The sequence below is a fragment of the Thalassophryne amazonica genome, chromosome 2 (assembly GCF_902500255.1).
Source record: "Thalassophryne amazonica chromosome 2, fThaAma1.1, whole genome shotgun sequence".
In the NCBI taxonomy this organism is placed as follows: domain Eukaryota; kingdom Metazoa; phylum Chordata; class Actinopteri; order Batrachoidiformes; family Batrachoididae; genus Thalassophryne; species Thalassophryne amazonica.
In genome coordinates, this window is record NC_047104.1 from 21,755,390 (window position 1) to 21,774,938 (window position 19,549).

The 19,549-nt window shown below is 42.1% G+C and overlaps 1 protein-coding gene across 1 annotated transcript in view; it reads right to left on the reverse strand.

Moving 5' to 3' along the window:
* The window catches only part of adamts17 (ADAM metallopeptidase with thrombospondin type 1 motif, 17), a 448,852-nt gene that overhangs the window by 104,050 nt on the left and 325,253 nt on the right, over nt 1–19,549 (reverse strand). Inside the window, exons 18-19 of the mRNA XM_034184238.1 lie at nt 13,244–13,403; nt 4,485–4,620 (exon numbers count right to left, since the gene is read on the reverse strand). Coding sequence (XP_034040129.1) covers nt 4,485–4,620; nt 13,244–13,403 — 296 coding nt within the window. The remainder of the gene's footprint in view (nt 1–4,484; nt 4,621–13,243; nt 13,404–19,549) is intronic.

Genomic DNA, 19,549 nt, shown 5'->3' on the forward strand with positions numbered 1-19,549 from the left:
GTCGTCCCTGAACATTGGACCCGCACTAAGCGAAACGCATGGAAGACTGCTGGAGATCCAACTTACATTGACGCCATAGGGGTCCCTAGAGGGGTTCCAGATGAGTATAAATTAGCTGATCAGATCGCAGCTGGTTTTGAATCCTCTATTTGTTGGTGGTGTACTGTTAACAAAAATGTAGATAGGATCAATTACATCCATTACAATGTTCAAAGATTAAGCAATTGGACTGAGGAAGGATTCCGAGCAGTGCGCTCCCAACTAGCCGCCACATCCTTGATGGCATTCCAGAACCGCATAGCCCTTGACATGCTGTTGGCTGAAAAGGGTGGGGTTTGCGCCATGTTTGGAGAACAGTGTTGTACGTTCATTCCAAACAATACAGCGGCTAATGGCAGCCTGACCCTGGCTATCGAGGGTCTGCGCACCCTGAATCATAAAATGAAGGAGCACAGCGGAGTTAACACTGCGTTTTGGGACTCGTGGTTGGATGTTTGGGAGATATCGCACGTTAGTCTCATCTGCACTCATCTCTATTGCTGTCTTTGCTGCTATTTTGACCTTGTGTGGATGTTGTTGTATACCCTGTCTACGATCTCTAATCACTAGAATGATCACCACTGCTATCTCACCAGCATGAAAAGACAATGCTCAGATGTACCCCCTCTTAGGAGACAACCCTGACACAGATGATAAAGAAGGCTGCTGTCATGATGACTTTGATGACAGCGTGCACTTGCCCGACCTGTTCCCAGACCCAGGTGACTACGGTGAACCTGATGACGACAATGACCTCCAAGCCTCCCGAGTGTAAATGCACCCTTACCACTGTTGGATGATCCCACAACTGAAAATCTGAAAAGAAGTGGTTGTTGGAATAAATTTTGTTCATGGGTGAATGTTCTATACCGTAAGAATGCATGATAAACAGGGGGGAAATGTTGGATTTATGTATATATGGATATGTCAGTTATCACACATTCTTTTATTATACATTCTTCTAGTCTATATTCCTTATATTATACATTCTTTTATTAATACTTTAGTAATGGAAATAAACTCATTGTATCTGTTAGAAGTCTGTTGCTGACTTCTTGATGACCTCTTGATAAAGTATGTTACAAATGAATGATTACATGAGTTGTTTTTATCCTTGCAGTTAGAGAGAAAAAGGAACTTATGTGATGTCGCAAAGCGAGGTCAGAAGAGTTGATGTCCAAAACAACTTATCAAACCATTAAAAATATAATAAAATATAAAATAAATAATAAGGAATGAAAATGTTTGTATATGATCATATGAATTGCTTTTGTGCAAAAGAATTGTGAGTTGTTTTTATCCTTGCAGTTAGAGAGAAAAAGGAACTTATGTGATGTCGCAAAGCGAGGTCAGAAGAGTTGATGTCCAAAACAACTTATCAAACCATTAAAAATATAATAAAATATAAAATAATAAGGAATGAAAATGTTTGTATATGATCATATGAATTGCTTTTGTGCAAAAGAATTGTAAAGATTGAATATGATTCCAAAAGAAAGTATGCTGTATTGCAAATTGTGTTACTAGCTGTGTTGCCAAATGATGTTTCTACTGCACGCATGTGGTTTCAACCACAGGAAAGAACAAAAGGTTAACCGACATGTGCTGACTGAAGATAACACCTGAAGAACGGAGCCCAGGAGAGAAGTCCTGACCGCACCTTCCCCAAACCAGTAGCCTGAGGTCGCAGAAACCAGAAGTCGCAAATCTTGCTCAACTGTAGTTGCAAGACCTGTTTATGATTGCTCAACTGCTTATGCCACGTATGCTGACAACCGCACCTGTATGACGTCCTAATAAAAAGAGCGAGAGTGCAGCCAGAGTTTAGTGCAGTTTGGAGATTGTTAGAATAGTTTGTCTCTGTGCTGCACTCCTCGCGAGCATTTACAATTGAATTCTACTCTCTGACTCTTATTTGACTGTTGTGTCTTTCTCTGTTACAGTTTTATGATGTTTAGGTGGTTTTAAACCTAACAGTTTGGTCTGCAACACCAGTGCTTTGTCCCGCCACCAAGAAGAAGAAAAAAAATATGCTAAATTACACAGTTAACAACATGTTACAGAGGCAGGGTGATGACATCATCCTTTCAGTTTTCCACAGTAAGATACTTGTGGCGTTTTCAGATTTATGTGATTAGATAAATATTTCACTCATAAAGGAAAATAAATATTCATCAACAGAACTGACTGTTTTACCCAAAATGAGTGTAACGTGATGTTCAGTGACATCACATTCAACGATGTCTGATGATGACATCGTAGTGACATCGTACTGTAGTGAGTGTAGTTTCAAGTTGCTGAAATGGTTTGGTTTTTGCTGCCCAAATATCCATGAGTGGAACTGGACATAAATGAAGTCTGTGTTGCCTAAAGAACTCTCTGAGGAACAGCAGTGGGGACAGACAAACCAGTGACCCGGTGTCACTCCTGGTATTTAACCCTCTGAGAACATGGGCCCTGGACAGGCACCAAATCATTGATGATTTTGCTCTTAACTACAACAACAAGCACAATGTGCTGTTATGAAGACATCAATGGTAGGTGAAAGATTTTCTCTCTGCCAGCTGTTCCCTGAGGCTATAGGCTACATGTGGAGGTCTGTGGATATTTGTATTGAACAGTAGCTTTGGTTTGTGTGTGATTTTGGTCATTCTGCATGTCATTAGTGACTGTCACAGATCAATGTATGTGAGTGCACCAGCAAATGTGGCAGAGGTGTAGCAGAGAGCCGTTGCAACACACAAGCCCTTATTTCGTAGCACCCTCATCAAAACACCAAGCTCCCCCATAGCACCTAGAGAAAAACATCTCTGGAACCACTACTGCTATTGCGCTCCGTTGTTAGTGTCTGCCTTTATGGGGTTTGTCTGCTAGTCTTTGTTCTGAACGTATCTATTCTGGTTTGCCTCATCTGTCTTACATAATTTTTCTTGTGGATTTTCCATGTATAATTAGGTTTAAGTGTTTGGGTTTCAGTTCTTCTGATCCATCATGTTCATGTTGTCTTTTCTGTTCTTGGGTTATTATCGTCCTGTTATATGTGTCGGGTTTTTGATGTTAATTCATGGATTCAGTTTTATTTCCACATTTCTCTTTATGTTTGTTTTTACCTGTTAGTTCCTGGTGTCACTTTAAGACCTCTCTGGTCCTCTCACCCTGACTCATCCTCTCACCTGTTGTTAATTAGTTTATGTGTATTTAAGCCACGCTGGTCTTGTGTGTGACCGCTGGTCGTTTACCTTACATGTTGTGCGTCTTCACCAGTGTTTTGTGCTGTAAGTAAAACTTATTGCTGTAGTTTGTAAAAGTCCTTTTTGTTATCTCTTTGTTTTATTTCATAGTGCATTTATTATATTTTTGAATTTTGCCACGGGGAGTGTTTTGTCACTATTGTATTACCTATCAGAAGAGTCAGACAGGAATGGCTGGAAATAAATGCAGGACGTGACACAATAGCTCTGGTTGAGATCGGCGTTTACTGAGAAACTCAGTGGGGTTCGGTACACAAATAGGCAGTCCAAAACAAGCAAACAAAGCAGAATCATCAGGCAAAAGCGTGGTCGGTACACACAGGCAGATGGTCAGATACACTACGTGGCAACAGGACTTGGAAGATATAAACTGAACAGAGCTAGAAGCGAGGGCACAAGGCGCAACGATCGAGCGAATAACCAGTGCAACCAGTGAGACTAATATACACCTGGGTAATAGGCAGCAGATCAGAAACACCTGTGCAGAAGGATCCAGAAGTGGATGTGGCCAAGACAGTACCACGCCCACCACCCAGCACCAAGAGAAAAGAAAGACATAATCACCAAAAATACTGACCTAAAACATGGCCGAAGAGCCGAACAATCACAGATCATGACATTACCACTGTCGCTTTGGAAATGAAAACAACTAGGTTTTTGCACTTAACCCTTTGTGTTCAGCTGCCTGCATCCTGGGAACCAGTCTTGACTCTATGGAATACGATGATGTTGAAGTCAGTGAGTCCATGCAGATTTCTGGAGAACGGAGTGTGACTTCGGGACATTCTGGAATGTTTGGACATTGGGGCTACTTGTTTCCTGACAGTCCACTCTGTTTGGACATCTCCTCTTTTTAACAGCTGCCTTTATGTCTTGATGTTTTTGGATGTGGCTGCAAGGTGGACCATGTAATGACTCATAATCACAGTGAAGGAAAATGAGCTGTTTACTGACATCAAACAAAAAAATGGAAGTTAGCTTGTTTTCCTCATTTCAGGAAGAAAATCCACTGGCTATAAGGGACCAGGACCAGTCCACTAAAAGAAGCTCAGCTGATGAGTGGAAAAATAAAAACCAGTCGGAAGTCACGTCTGGCGCTGATGCCAAATCCACCACAACATGGAACTGTCCAGTAACTGGGTCCTCAACACCGAGACACCTGTGTGCGTGTGTGTGTGTGTGTGTGTGTCTCACCAGTACTGGCAGTTGTGGGAGTTGCAGGTTCGTACTTTGGGCTGTGGCCGGTTTTCTGGATGACAGAAGCTGTCGTTGACCACTTCCATGGTCTTATTGGCGATCTTCATACAGGAGACCATGGTCTTCCTCTCACCTGCATATCAGCGCGCGCGCACACACACACACACACACACACACACACACACACACACACACACACACACACACACACACACACATTAATACTCTTTGTGTTCACATAAACCAGGGGTGCCCAAGTTCGGTCCTCGAGATCTACCTTCCTGACACTCTTAGTTGTCTGCCTGTTTCAACACACCTGAATCCAATGAAAGACTCGTTAGCAGGCTTTTAATGAGTCTTTCATTGGATTCAGGTGTGTTGAAACAGGCAGACAACTAAGAGTGTCAGGAAGGTAGATCTTGAGGACCGAACTTGGGCACCCCTGACATAAACCAATTCAAGTAAAAACTTGAAGTTTTGTCACGTTGTGGATGAATGTCCAGCAGTTTCACTGTGACTCTTTATTGATGGTAAGTAAGTGTCTTCGGCTGCTCCCTTGTTTTCACTTAGGGTCACCACAGCAGATCCGAGGTGGATCTGCATGTTGAATTGGGACAGGTTTTCTTACGCTGGATGCCCTTCCTGAAGCAACTCCACATTACATGTAGAAATGTGGCAGGACACGACATGATGTGAAATGAGGGTAGTGCGTGACATTCGTGACAGCCAAAAACATGCTCCATGAAAATCACGAATATCCTGCACCAACACACACTATTAACAAACCTATTCAGATGTGTTAAGTTACATTAAGAATGTCAGGAATGTGCCAAGAATGACGCAAATATGACATTTGTAACGCGTACTGACTTTGTGTAAATGCAAGCCTTAAAGCGAAATCAAAGAGACTAACATGCAGCTTCTTCTTGAGGCTGTGAGGTTCATGAGCTCCCTGGCTTTGGCTGTTCCCTTGCACTTTGCGCTGCTGAACTTTGCACTCCTGCACTTTGCAATGCTGCACTTTGCACTGCTGTGCTTTGTGTTGCTGCACATTGTGCTGTTATGACTGCATGCGGCTATTGATGCACTAATGCTGCTTGGTATTTAATAATTTACCTTTAATGTTTGCATTTATTTATTTATTACAGGGGTTTCACCCTTTTTATAATGTTATTTATTGAGCATGTTGCTGGACCTGGGTAACAAATTTTGTTCCTTCCTGTTTTTAAGAGAGACACCTTTCATCAGACCACATGATATTCTCCCAATCCTGCTCAAGTTTGTTAACTTAAGCAGGGGAACACGTCTGGCACTGCAGGATTTGAGTCTGTCTCTGCGTAGTGTGTAGCCTTTGTTACTTTGGTCCCAGCTCTCTGCAGGTCATTCATCAGGTCCCTCCGTGTAGTTCTGGGATTTTTGTTCACCGTTCTCATGATCATTTTGACCCCGCGGGATGACATCAATCAATCAATCAATTTTTTTATATAGCGCCAAATCACAACAAACAGTTGCCCCAAGGCGCTTTATATTGTAAGGCAAGGCCATACAATAATTATGTAAAACCCCAACGGTCAAAACGACCCCCTGTGAGCAAGCACTTGGCTACAGTGGGAAGGAAAAACTCCCTTTTAACAGGAAGAAACCTCCAGCAGAACCAGGCTCAGGGAGGGGCAGTCTTCTGCTGGGACTGGTTGGGGCTGAGGGAGAGAACCAGGAAAAAGACATGCTGTGGAGGGGAGCAGAGATCGATCACTAATGATTAAATGCAGAGTGGTGCATACAGAGCAAAAAGAGAAAGAAACAGTACATCATGGGAACCCCCCAGCAGTCTACGTCTATAGCAGCATAACTAAGGGATGGTTCAGGGTCACCTGATCCAGCCCTAACTATAAGCTTTAGCAAAAAGGAAAGTTTTAAGCCTAATCTTAAAAGTAGAGAGGGTGTCTGTCTCCCTGATCTGAATTGGGAGCTGGTTCCACAGGAGAGGAGCCTGAAAGCTGAAGGCTCTGCCTCCCATTCTACTCTTACAAACCCTAGGAACTACAAGTAAGCCTGCAGTCTGAGAGCGAAGCGCTCTATTGGGGTGATATGGTACTACGAGGTCCCTAAGATAAGATGGGACCTGATTATTCAAAACCTTATAAGTAAGAAGAAGAATTTTAAATTCTATTCTAGAATTAACAGGAAGCCAATAAAGAGAGGCCAATATGGGTGAGATATGCTCTCTCCTTCTAGTCCCCGTCAGTACTCTAGCTGCAGCATTTTGAATTAACTGAAGGCTTTTTAGGGAACTTTTAGGACAACCTGATAATAATGAATTACAATAGTCCAGCCTAGAGGAAATAAATGCATGAATTAGTTTTTCAGCATCACTCTGAGACAAGACCTTTCTGATTTTAGAGATATTGCGTAAATGCAAAAAAGCAGTCCTACATATTTGTTTAATATGCGCTTTGAATGACATATCCTGATCAAAAATGACTCCAAGATTTCTCACAGTATTACTAGAGGTCAGGGTAATGCCATCCAGAGTAAGGATCTGGTTAGACACCATGTTTCTAAGATTTGTGGGGCCAAGTACAATAACTTCAGTTTTATCTGAGTTTAAAAGCAGGAAATTAGAGGTCATCCATGTCTTTATGTCTGTAAGACAATCCTGCAGTTTAGCTAATTGGTGTGTGTCCTCTGGCTTCATGGATAGATAAAGCTGGGTATCATCTGCGTAACAATGAAAATTAAGCAATACCGTCTAATAATACTGCCTAAGGGAAGCATGTATAAAGTGAATAAAATTGGTCCTAGCACAGAACCTTGTGGAACTCCATAATTAACTTTAGTCTGTGAAGAAGATTCCCCATTTACATGAACAAATTGTAATCTATTAGACAAATATGATTCAAACCACCGCAGCGCAGTGCCTTTAATACCTATGGCATGCTCTAATCTCTGTAATAAAATTTTATGGTCAACAGTATCAAAAGCAGCACTGAGGTCTAACAGAACAAGCACAGAGATGAGTCCACTGTCCGAGGCCATAAGAAGATCATTTGTAACCTTCACTAATGCTGTTTCTGTACTATGATGAATTCTAAAACCTGACTGAAACTCTTCAAATAGACCATTCCTCTGCAGATGATCAGTTAGCTGTTTTACAACTACCCTTTCAAGAATTTTTGAGAGAAAAGGAAGGTTGGAGATTGGCCTATAATTAGCTAAGATAGCTGGGTCAAGTGATGGCTTTTTAAGTAATGGTTTAATTACTGCCACCTTAAAAGCCTGTGGTACATAGCCAACTAACAAAGATAGATTGATCATATTTAAGATCGAAGCATTAAATAATGGTAGGGCTTCCTTGAGCAGCCTGGTAGGAATGGGGTCTAATAAACATGTTGATGGTTTGGATGAAGTAACTAATGAAAATAACTCAGACAGAACAATCGGAGAGAAAGAGTCTAACCAAATACCGGCATCACTGAAAGCAGCCAAAGATAACGATACGTCTTTGGGATGGTTATGAGTAATTTTTTCTCTAATAGTTAAAATTTTGTTAGCAAAGAAAGTCATGAAGTCATTACTAGTTAAAGTTAATGGAATACTCAGCTCAATAGAGCTCTGACTCTTTGTCAGCCTGGCTACAGTGCTGAAAAGAAACCTGGGGTTGTTCTTATTTTCTTCAATTAGTGATGAGTAGAAAGATGTCCTAGCTTTACGGAGGGCTTTTTTATAGAGCAACAGACTCTTTTTCCAGGCTAAGTGAAGATCTTCTAAATTAGTGAGACGCCATTTCCTCTCCAACTTACGGGTTATCTGCTTTAAGCTACGAGTTTGCGAGTTATACCACGGAGTCAGACACTTCTGATTTAAAGCTCTCTTTTTCAGAGGAGCTACAGCATCCAAAGTTGTCTTCAATGAGGATGTAAAACTACTGACGAGATACTCTATCTCCCTTACAGAGTTTAGGTAGCTACTCTGCACTGTGTTGGTATATGGCATTAGAGAACATAAAGAAGGAATCATATCCTTAAACCTAGTTACAGCGCTTTCTGAAAGGCTTCTAGTGTAATGAAACTTATTCCCTACTGCTGGGTAGTCCATCAGAGTAAATGTAAATGTTATTAAGAAATGATCAGACAGAAGGGAGTTTTCAGGGAATACTGTTAAGTCTTCTATTTCCATACCATAAGTCAGAACAAGATCTAAGATATGATTAAAGTGGTGGGTGGACTCATTTACTTTTTGAGCAAAGCCAATAGAGTCTAATAATAGATTAAATGCAGTGTTGAGGCTGTCATTCTCAGCATCTGTGTGGATGTTAAAATCGCCCACTATAATTATCTTATCTGAGCTAAGCACTAAGTCAGACAAAAGGTCTGAAAATTCACAGAGAAACTCACAGTAACGACCAGGTGGACGATAGATAATAACAAATAAAACTGGTTTTATCTTGCATGGAGCCCCTCATCAAGGGAGATTATCAATGGTCTTGTCTTCCATTTTCTTACCATTGCTCCCACAGTTGATTTATTCACACCAACCTGCTTGACTATTGTAGATTCACTCTTCCCAGCCTGGTGCACATCCACAATTTTCTTCCTGGTGTCCTTCAACAGCTCTTTGGTCTTGGCCATGGTTGAGTTTGGTGTCTGACTGTTTGAGGCTGTGGACAGGTGTCTTTTATACAGATAACGAGTTCCAATAGATGCCATTAATACAGGTACCAGGTGGAGGACAGAAGAGCTTCTCAAAGAAGTTACAGGTCTATGAGAGCCAGAAATCTTGCTTCTTTGTGGGTGACCAAATACTTCTTTTCCACCATAATTTACAAATAAATTCTTTAAAATCAATGTGATTTTCTGGATTTTTTTTCTCATCTTTCTAAGTAGGAGAACTTGCACAATCAGGGGCTGACTAAAGACTTTTTTACCCCACTGTATGTTGTGACGATATGAGAGTGATAATATGTTTGGATTGCATTGGATTTTCTTGCATGAATATTGTGTGGCCCCAGCAGAATTTCCATAGCAAAATCGGCACTGCTCATAAGTGTACATGGTACCAGATCACCTTAAGCCAAAGCTAGATGATCGATTTTGTGATCGTATCATCTGATCTGAGGCCGCATGTTCTGGACACTTGGGTGGAGAGGGGCAGAGCTGTCAACTGATCACCATCTGGTGATGAGTTGGATCAGAGGGTGTGGAAGGACGTTGGACAGACCTGGTAAGCCCAAACAGATAGTGCGGGTGAACTGGAAACCTCTGAAGTAGCCCACTGTCCAACAGATCTTCAACTCACACCTCCAGAGGAGCTTTGCTAGCATCCCTGTGGAGGGGGCATTGAACCAGAATGGGCAATGTTCAAAGCTTCCATTGCTGAATCTGCAGTGGGGAGCTGTGGCCTGAAGGTCTTAGGTGCCTCAAGGAGTGGCAACCATCGAACACTGTGGTGGACAACGGTGATCAGGGAACACATCCGACTTAAGAAGGAGTCCTTCTGGGATATGTAATCTCGGAGGACTTTGGAGGCAGATGCAAGGTACTGACAGGTTCAAAGGGCGGCAGACTCTGATGTGAGGGAGGCAAAACAGCAGGTGTTCTGAGTAACCATGGAGAAGGACTTTCAGTGGGCACCACGATGCTTCTGGCGGGCTGTGAGGCACTTCAGGAGGAGAAAACGGGCTGTCTGCAGTAAGGATGGGACTCTGTTGAACTCAACTGAAGATGGGTCATTCCATCTGAAATCACCCAGTATTGAAAAAAATTCCCAGATCACCCCTCAGCTTTATTCTGTCAATTTTATATGCAAATCACATTCCAATGTTAGAGTGAAATACCAAATATTAGGTCTGTATCTTGAAAACTTTTGAAGTTACAGCCTTTGGAAATTTTTGTAAATTTTTCTCTTATCATGAAGACTGTGTTTTCTACCAACTTTACACATTAATCATGAGCTCCAAATATGCCTCACAGTTTTGAAACTGTCTGTCCCAAGAGACAGACACTCTCCTCCCCATGCAGGAGACAACCGCTGAACCTCTCACACACTGCTGGGAGCACCAACTTGCCAATTACACACATTATGATAACCGCTTTGCAGCATAGATGATTCTTTTTTAAGTACTCATGCACCTCACCCCTGATGTGTTGTGCTGCACTGGGTGACAGCCCTGTTTGCCCATACCAAAAAACGCCACTGTATGTCATGTAAAAATTTTTTTTATAGAAATAGAATAAAAATAGTATTGGGACCTGGTTATGACAGTGTTATACAGGTATTTACAGAGTGTGAAGATCAAAAATTGTGGGCTGGTAGGCGGGAAGGGAGGGGGTGACACAGCTTTGACAGCCTGGGGCAAAAAGCTGTTTTTCCGTCTGTTTGTGTGAGTTTTTACTGTCCGCTATCTCTTTACAGAGGGGAGAACAGGTAATGTCCAGGGTGTGTGATGTCCTTGAGGATGCAGCTCGCTCTCCTGAGGAGTCGGCCAGCACACATGTCTTTGAGGGGAGGAACTCTGGTCCCAATAACAAGCTCGCCAGCCTAACCAACCGCTGGAGGTTCTTTCTGTCCTCCACTGTGCAGCTGCTGAATCATACCACACAGCTGTACATCAAGAGGCTCTCTATCATTGACCGACAGAAGTTCATCAGCAGGTTGTGAGGAACGTGGGCTTGCTTTAGCTTCCTGAGGAAGTAAAGCCCTCGTCACTTGGTGAGAGGTGTGAATGGACCAAGTGAGGTCAGCCAAGATGTGGACTCCAAGAAACTTGAAGCTCTCCACCTTCTCAATCTCCTCTCCCTGTATGAGGAGGGCAGAGTGCATGTCGTGTTTCGACCTCATGAAGTCCATGATCATCTCTTTCGTCTTTGCATTGTTCAAGGCAATGTTATTGTTAGAACACCATGCTGTCAGGTGCCGGACCTCTTCCCTGTAGGGTGACATATCTTCTGTTGTCAGACCTACTGCGGTGGTGTCGTTGGCGAACTTGACGATGGTGTTGGTGGAGTGGATGGGGGAGCAGGTGTGTGAAGAGGGAGTAGAGTAGGGGACTGAGGACACACCCCTGTGGAGTTCCAGTGTTCAGGATGATAGTGGATGAGGTCTGGTCTCCCATTCTGACATTTTGTGATCTGTTCCTAAGGAAGTCCAGTATCCAGGAGCACAGTGAGCTGCCCAATCCCAAATTGCTCAATTTCATGATGAGTTTGTGAGGGATTATTTGATTAAATGCTGAGCTGAAGGCCACAAACAGCTTTCTTACATACGTGTTCTTTTGGTCCAGGGGTGTGACGGCTGTGTGGAGAGCTGTTGAGATCGCATCCTCTGTTGATATATTTGCTTGATAAGCAAACTGATGTTGGTCGAGATCGGCAGAGATGGAGGATTTTATATCTGAGAGGATCGGTCTTTCAATGCAGTTAGTGATGGTGGGAGTGAGAGTAACTGGGCAGTAGTCACTGAGGCAACTCTTCTTGGGCAACAGGACAACTGTGGCTGTTTTAAGACAGGAGGAGACTACTCACTGTTGTAGCGAGAGGTTAAAGATGGTGCTGAAAACCTTCACTAGGTGGTTTGCGCAGGCGACACTGTCCTGGTGTTCTGCTTCTGGTGACACTGTTTGGACCAGCTGCCTGATGCTGGTGCAGCTGTAGTGGGACGTCCTTCCCTGGTGAAGCTTGTGAGGTGATGGCTACGCTGTTCATCAGAACGAGCAAAGAAATGGCTCAACTGTGCATAGAATTTCCCTCCATGAGCGTCTTTTTCCGACTCCATGTTGTAAACTTGGTCATATTTGCGGACTTTTCTGCCAAACGTTCCTCTATTTGATGGGTGATTGAAATGTAATCAGCGTATGCAACCGGAAAAGTGACCAATGACAGCCTTTGTGGTCTCTGTCGTTAAGGCAGGTGCACGTCAGTCATGACATCGCACCTAAGTGTGATGTGTCACGAGCCAGGATGATCATCAGGGACTCCATCACGGACTGTTTCTCTGCTTGCATTTGGAAAGAGGTTCTGCAGCATTCAGTGCAGAACCACCAGGTTCTGTCACATAGTTGTCCCTCAGGTCATCAGACTGCTGATCTCTAAATGACAGAGGTGGGACCAAGTCACTGTCAAGTCATTCTCAAGTCATCAATGCAAGTCCCAAGTCAAGTCTCAAGTCAGCTTGCAAACAATTGTTGGTCATTATGACATGACTTGAGAGTGACTTTGTCCCGCCTCTGCTAAATGAAAACATGCTGCTTGAGTTTCTACCTCTAATTCAATTTTTTTGCACTACTGTTAACTCCACAGATCACTTCACTGCTGTACCTTACAGCATTCTTCTAAACTCCTATATATCATAATATATTTTTAGATATTTTCATCTCATCTTGGGCCCATTGCAATGTAATGTTGTTCTATGTACATTTGTTGGACACTGAATGACAATAAAAACTGTCTAAATCTATTTTCAGCTTTAAAGTCAAATTATGTCTTTTACACAAACAAATATAAGTGTCACGTTCAGAAACCTGACATTGTTCTGAACATTCTGATCTGCACCACATGGGCATGATACAAACTGAGAACATGTCCTTGGAAGTGGCACAGTGAAAACCTGAGTTTGAAATTTTTAACCAAGGTGTAGGTAAACGTATGTAACAGTCACAGAACCATGGTGGAACCCAGAGCCACTCACCTGTTCATTAGAACGAGCTCCAGCAGATATGAGGAAAAACCTGTCCATGTGATCTATGGTAAAGAAGAACTGACCTCCTCCACATTGGACCGTGCAGTCCTGCCAGCCGCTGTGCGTCCAGATGTACAGCGCCTCGGATTCCTTCTGCTCCTCACTGCTCGTGTTCTGAGTGGCATTCAAAGACACCGTGTACTCATAATGGATGCCATAGCTCTGATCATGAAAGAGCAGCACCTGAAGAGGACACACAACACTTTAAGGAAACTAAACGGTTTACAACCTATTTAATTTCATTCATAAAACTAATTTGAAGAGTTTTGAACCCACTGTGAATCCTGTCATACTGAAGATTTCCACACCTGTTGTTGGTGGTGTAAGATTCCTTACTCAAGATTCTTCCACCGTCTTAATAAAAACTACTGAACTAAGGTTAGACTTCATGATGCACTCTGGCTCAGCCGTGCTGTGTAACGGATCACAAAACCCACAAGTCAGACCCGATTACTGTTTTAAAGACACGCATTGGATCATTTTCAGATCAGTGAAAATAAAGACAAACAATACTTTGCTTTCCATTGAAAAAATAAATTAATGAGCAATGACAAGGTTTATCGATTTTTGTTATTGCTTTTGGGCTTGTGTGTTGTGCTCCATTGTGTGTCTGGTTGTGTTCATTGACTAATTTTGCTCGCTTTTTTGGTATTTGTCATTGTGGGTGTATATATATCTATATACGAGGTCTATTAGACAATAAACCAACCCTTTTTTTTTTTTTTAACTATATGGATTTGAATGACGTGCGATTCCACCAATCATGCTTGAACCCTCGTGCGCATGCGTGAGTTTTTTCACGCGTGTCGGTGACGTTATTTCCCTGTGGGCAGGCCTTGAGTGAGATGTGGTCCCGCCCTCTCTGCTGAATTCCTTTGTTTCACACACTGCTCGAGACGGCGCGCGTTGCTTTATCAAAATTTTTTCTGGACCTGTGAGGAATATCCGAGTGGATACTATTCGAGAAATTAAGATGGTTTTCGGTGAAAAGTTTAACCGGTGATGAGAGATTATGGGGTGTTTCTGTCGGTGTAAGGACTTCCCACAGAGCGGGACGTCCTGCAGAGCTTCCAGGCGCCGTCGTCGGCCTGTTTCGACCTGAAAACATCCTAATTTAAGGCTTAATTCACCCAGGACGTCGTGAGAGAACAGAGAAGATTCAGAAGAGGCCGGCATGAGGAGTTTATGCGGACATTCCACTGTTTAAGGACATTTTTTAAAGACGTGCGCGCAAATTCTGTGTGCGCCGCGACAGGAAAAACACCTCCATGTTGAAAACCATTTGTAAAATTCAGGCGGCTTTTGATGGCTTTCAACAAGTGAGTAACTGAGAAATTGTCTAACAGCTTGGGCATGTTCCAACTTGCCCGTTAAGGTTTCCAACGGAGGTGTTTTTCCTGTCGCGACCCCCCGCGGTCGGGTCCGGCCCGACATGCGACTCTGCCCGCACGTTCTTTCATTACAAAATGTCCGTTAACAATGGAATGTCCGAATAAACTCCTCATGCCGACTTCTTCTGAAAGTTCTCTGTTCTCTTGACGACTTACTGGGTCAACAGAGCCTGAAATGTGGAAGTTTTCAACTTGAAACGGCGAGACGCTGCCGCCTCAAAGTGCAGATCGCCGTCAAGCGCCGTGGGCCGTCCTTACGGCGACACTACCAGACCAAAATCTCTCATCAGCCGTTAAAATTTTTCCCGAAAACCAGCTGAATTTATCGAATGGGGTCCACTCAGTTGTGCCTTAGAGTTTTGAAAAAATTTTGATCAAACAAAGCAGCAGTCTCTGAGCCATTCCTAAACAAATGAAAAAAATCGACGAGAGGGTGGGCGACTCCTCACTCAAAGACTGCCCACAGGCAAATGACGTAACCGACAGGCATGAAAAAACTCTCGCATGCCCACGAGGGCTCAAGCATGTCTGATGTAATCACACGTGATTCAAATCCATATGGTTTTTGAAAAAAATAATAAGGTCGGATACTTTTCTAATAGACCTCGTATATATATATATATATATATATATATATATATAATGTATTTATGAAATTGTGTTTATGTGTGCATGCATGTATATATGTGTGTATACATTTCTTATTTTTATAGTATAGGGGGTGGGTATTTATAAGCTTTGCTTCTGCCCTCACCCTTTCTGTCACACAGGTTTGTTGTTGAGTTGTTTTGTTATGAGTTTTTGTTATTGTTGATTCATTCAAGGTGACCAATGTTTCATATAATTTTTTTTAAATTAAATATATAATATTTATGTTATGTTGCAAAATGCAAAAATAAATAAGTAATGTTAGAAAAATGTTCATTATTTCTTGAGGTGTGGGCTTTCATGTTGCCAGATTAGGCTGTTTTAAGTTCTGTGTGTAAAATTAGGATTCAGTGAGCAAACAAAATCTGAGCTGGTCTGAGATCATAATGGCTTAAATATATACATGTTATTACATTTTAAAGAAAAGATGAATGATGATGACACAGAACTCAGCCACTCAAACTGCTGTAGTCAGGAGAAGCACTTTTTGAACACCTTTTGAGCTGGAAACCACGAGCTGCATCTGCAACCGCGCTCCAAGCGTGGCACTGGGTTCCAGAAGTGTGCACCAGCACAATATATTTGTCAATTGTGTCAGTAGCAGAGGGTTACCCCTTTGAGTCTGGTCTGCTTGAGGTTTCTTCCTCAGAGGCAGTTTTTCCTTACCACTGTCGCCTGTGTGCTTTTTCTTGGGGTTGGTAAGCTCAGACCTTACTTGTGTGAAGTGCCTTGAGGCAACTTTGTAATGATTTGGTGCTATAGATAGATAGATAGATATATACTTTTAATGTCCCCATGGGGAAATTTGTCTTGGACTTCTAAAAAATCATGACCCATACAAAGATACAGAACAAGACATAAACAGTTCATAACAATAAATGAAAATAAATAAATAAATAAATAAATAAAGAATTAAAAAAACAAAACAAAACATACAAATACTAAAACCTCCTAATGTGCCTGATTGTTAGCAGTGTTTATTATGATATTTATTAAGGGCTATGATTGATATAGGAACAAAAGAGTTCCTATATCTATTCAGTCTGCAATGGGGGACTCTGAAACGCTGGCCCGATGGTAGCAACTCGTATTGCGTGTGCAGAACATAGGAGGGATCAGAAAGAATTCTGTCCACTTGCTTCATCACGCACTGATCAAAAATTGACTGAGGATTGTTATACTGTTTCAGACCAATGATTTTCATTGCTGTAAGAACAAGGTAGTTTAATTTTGATCTTAGGGACACAGGAAGGTTCCCAAACCAAGCGGTTATGCCATATCTTAGAATACTTTCAAGAACTGCCTGATAAAATAATAACATCATTTTTTGGTTGACTCCATGAAAACGCAAACGCCGTAGAAAATAGAGTCGTTGATTCAAGCGGGAACATAACCAGTCAACATGAATATTCCATGTAAGGGAGCTGTCTATACAGACACCAAGATATTTGTACGATTGCACCTGTGTGATTGGTTGCTGGTGTATAATTACAGGATTGTGATTGCCAACTAACTTTGGATCAAAAATGACTTCCTCTGTCTTTTTAACATTTAAAGTAAGGTAACTGGAATCACACCACTCAACAAACTGCCTTACTTCTGAATGATAGATATTCAAATCATCATTCTGTTGAAGCAAGCACAGAAGTGCTGAGTCGTCTGAATATTTAAAAATACAGTTCCCAGGGTGCTTGGCTGAACACTCATTAGTATATAAAGTAAAAAGGACAGGTGAGCTCACACATCCCTGCGGTGCTCCAGTACTGATGTCTATGATTTGGGACAGGCTAGAATTTACCTTAACCTGCTGTGTTCTGTTTGTCAAAAAAGAGTGAAACCACCGTATAAGTGATGGGTTGACATCCAACGCTTTAAGTTTCTGAATTAATAAGCATGGCTGAAGCGTATTAAAGGTGGAGCTGAAGTCAATAAAAAGTAATCGGGCATATGATGACTTGTCATCAAGATGTTTTAAAACAAGATGCATGATGGTGGAAATTATAAATTAAATAATTTGAAATTGAAACTGAAGTGCACTGAACCTGAGCAAGCTGTCTCTCACAAAGCGCGAATCTGTTTTTAACAGGCTGGATTCACGTCCACTCAGTCATCTCACCTGCATTAAAATTAAAGCGCCCTCCGCCGGTGTGAGCCGTCTTTAGTCCGGTTGTAATGGTCCTTAATCTGTGTGACGCTGATAGAATCTTCACCGAAAGCCGTCTGAATTTTCCGAATGGTTTCCACCTGGCTGTCTCACACAGTTTCTGAAAAAATTTTCATGGAGTAAAGCGGCAGTCGCTCAGCCACTTCCCTGACAGTGAAAATCCGACGAGGGGGCTGGACCAGTGCTCACTCAAAGCCTGCCCACAGGCGAATGACGCAACCGACAGGCGTGAAAAAACTCATGCATGCGCACAAAGGTTCAAACTTAGCTGATGCAAGCGCACATGATTCAAATCCATATAGTTTTTGAAAAAAATAAAAGGTCCGTTACTTTTCGGACAGACCTCGTAGTGAAAAAAAATCTGCAAAGTAGGGTACCGTAACGTGGTATGAATCAATTTTGAACCTGGAATTTTATTGCTCATTTTATGACTTATTTTAAAGATACAAAATCACTAACACTCAATTTTTGCACATTTTTCCAAAATGAGTGCTGTAGCATAACTAACAGGAGACCACTAATGTGTGCAGTGAATTTGGGTTACACCACACCTGAATTTATTGAGTATTTTTCTGGTGACCTGTTTTTGCACTTTTTAGACGGTCCTGAAGCGTCTGTTTCTCCGCTGTGTGGTCATTCAAGTCAATATTATTTTTTCAGCTCAGATGACGGTTCATAATAGATAAAAATAAGGTTCTAGCTTCTTGTTTACCTTCCTGAGGTTAGAAACTAGTGTTGTTCGTTTTTCTACAATGTTTCTCTTAAGATTATTGAGCCGTTTACTGGCAGGGGAAGTTTCTGTCCTCTGTGAGTTTGACAGGTGGACCGTCCCAGTCAAACTCCTCACCTGACACTGTCCCCGGTGTAGGACGCTTGACACCACAAGTGACAGCTGCTCGCAGATTTCCTCCCCACCTCAGCAGCTGTTGTGAACCCCACAAAAATAAATAAATAAATAAAATTTTTGTGTTGATAGGGTTTGCGATCAGGATTTCCTGTAATAATTGATCTGTAAACTGAAATCCATAAACTATTTGGGTATCCCAAAAAAATGTGCAACGTTTTATCAGCAAAGAAAATGGTCAAAGCATATGTCTAGGAAGTAAATTTATGGCTGGATAGAAAGCTGAAAGGTTGAAGTTTTTCATACCAATGTCAATATTGGCCCTGCATTTTGTCAGTCTTTTAGACAACATGTTCAATGTAGGCCCCGCGTTGGCCAATTACGGACTGCAATTTGGGAGATATTTTTTCAGTATTCATGTTTTGCATTAACGGTTTGCGGAAAATTCACGATTTGCAGCTGATTCACATTTAGGGGGTTAACAGTCCGGCCACTACACCCTGTTATTGAGGTGGGTGCCATCACTGAAACATCACCTTGATTTACCACATTTGATATTATTTCACTGGCTGACAAAACTTGTAACATCTGCTAATAGCACAACCTGATTGTCTGATCCTGTACCAACAAAACTGTTTAAGGACCTGTGGCCTACTCTTGGGCCTACTGTGCTGGAAATGATTAATTCGTCACTAACCTCTGGATCTCTTGACCTGGGTCTATTGAAAAATTATAGGCTGATATCAAACCTATCGTTTTGTTCTAAAATTCTTGAAAGGTGGTTTCACAGCAGCTTGTGGACCACCTTATTGAGAATAATCTCATTGAGCCACTGCAGTCTGCATTATTACTTTTGTGCTTGTTCTAGAGGTTGATAAATTTAGACCTTACTCGTGTGAAGTGCCTTGAGGCAGCTTTGTTGTGATATGGTGCTGTATAAATTAAATAAATTGAAATTGAATTGAAGCTGGCTGCCACTGACATTTCACTTGCGCATTCCCTTTCTCCCAAGGTTTCTGTTCCAGAGACGGTGGTCCTTTTCGACCCCATTATTGAAGTAGCAAAGGAGGATGAACTTGTCAGATTCTGGCACTGCAGACAGAATGGTGTCCAGCCCAGCATAGAAGGTTTCCTTCTCTTCATGGTCTGCATCAAGTGTTGACACTGTTGGCATTGTTCATTCCCTAGTTGGAGATGGAGTGCCATTAGTCAATCACCGGCACCCACTGGGAAATCAATCAGTTTTGGAAGGGGAGAGTTCACTGTGGCAAAATTGACGGTG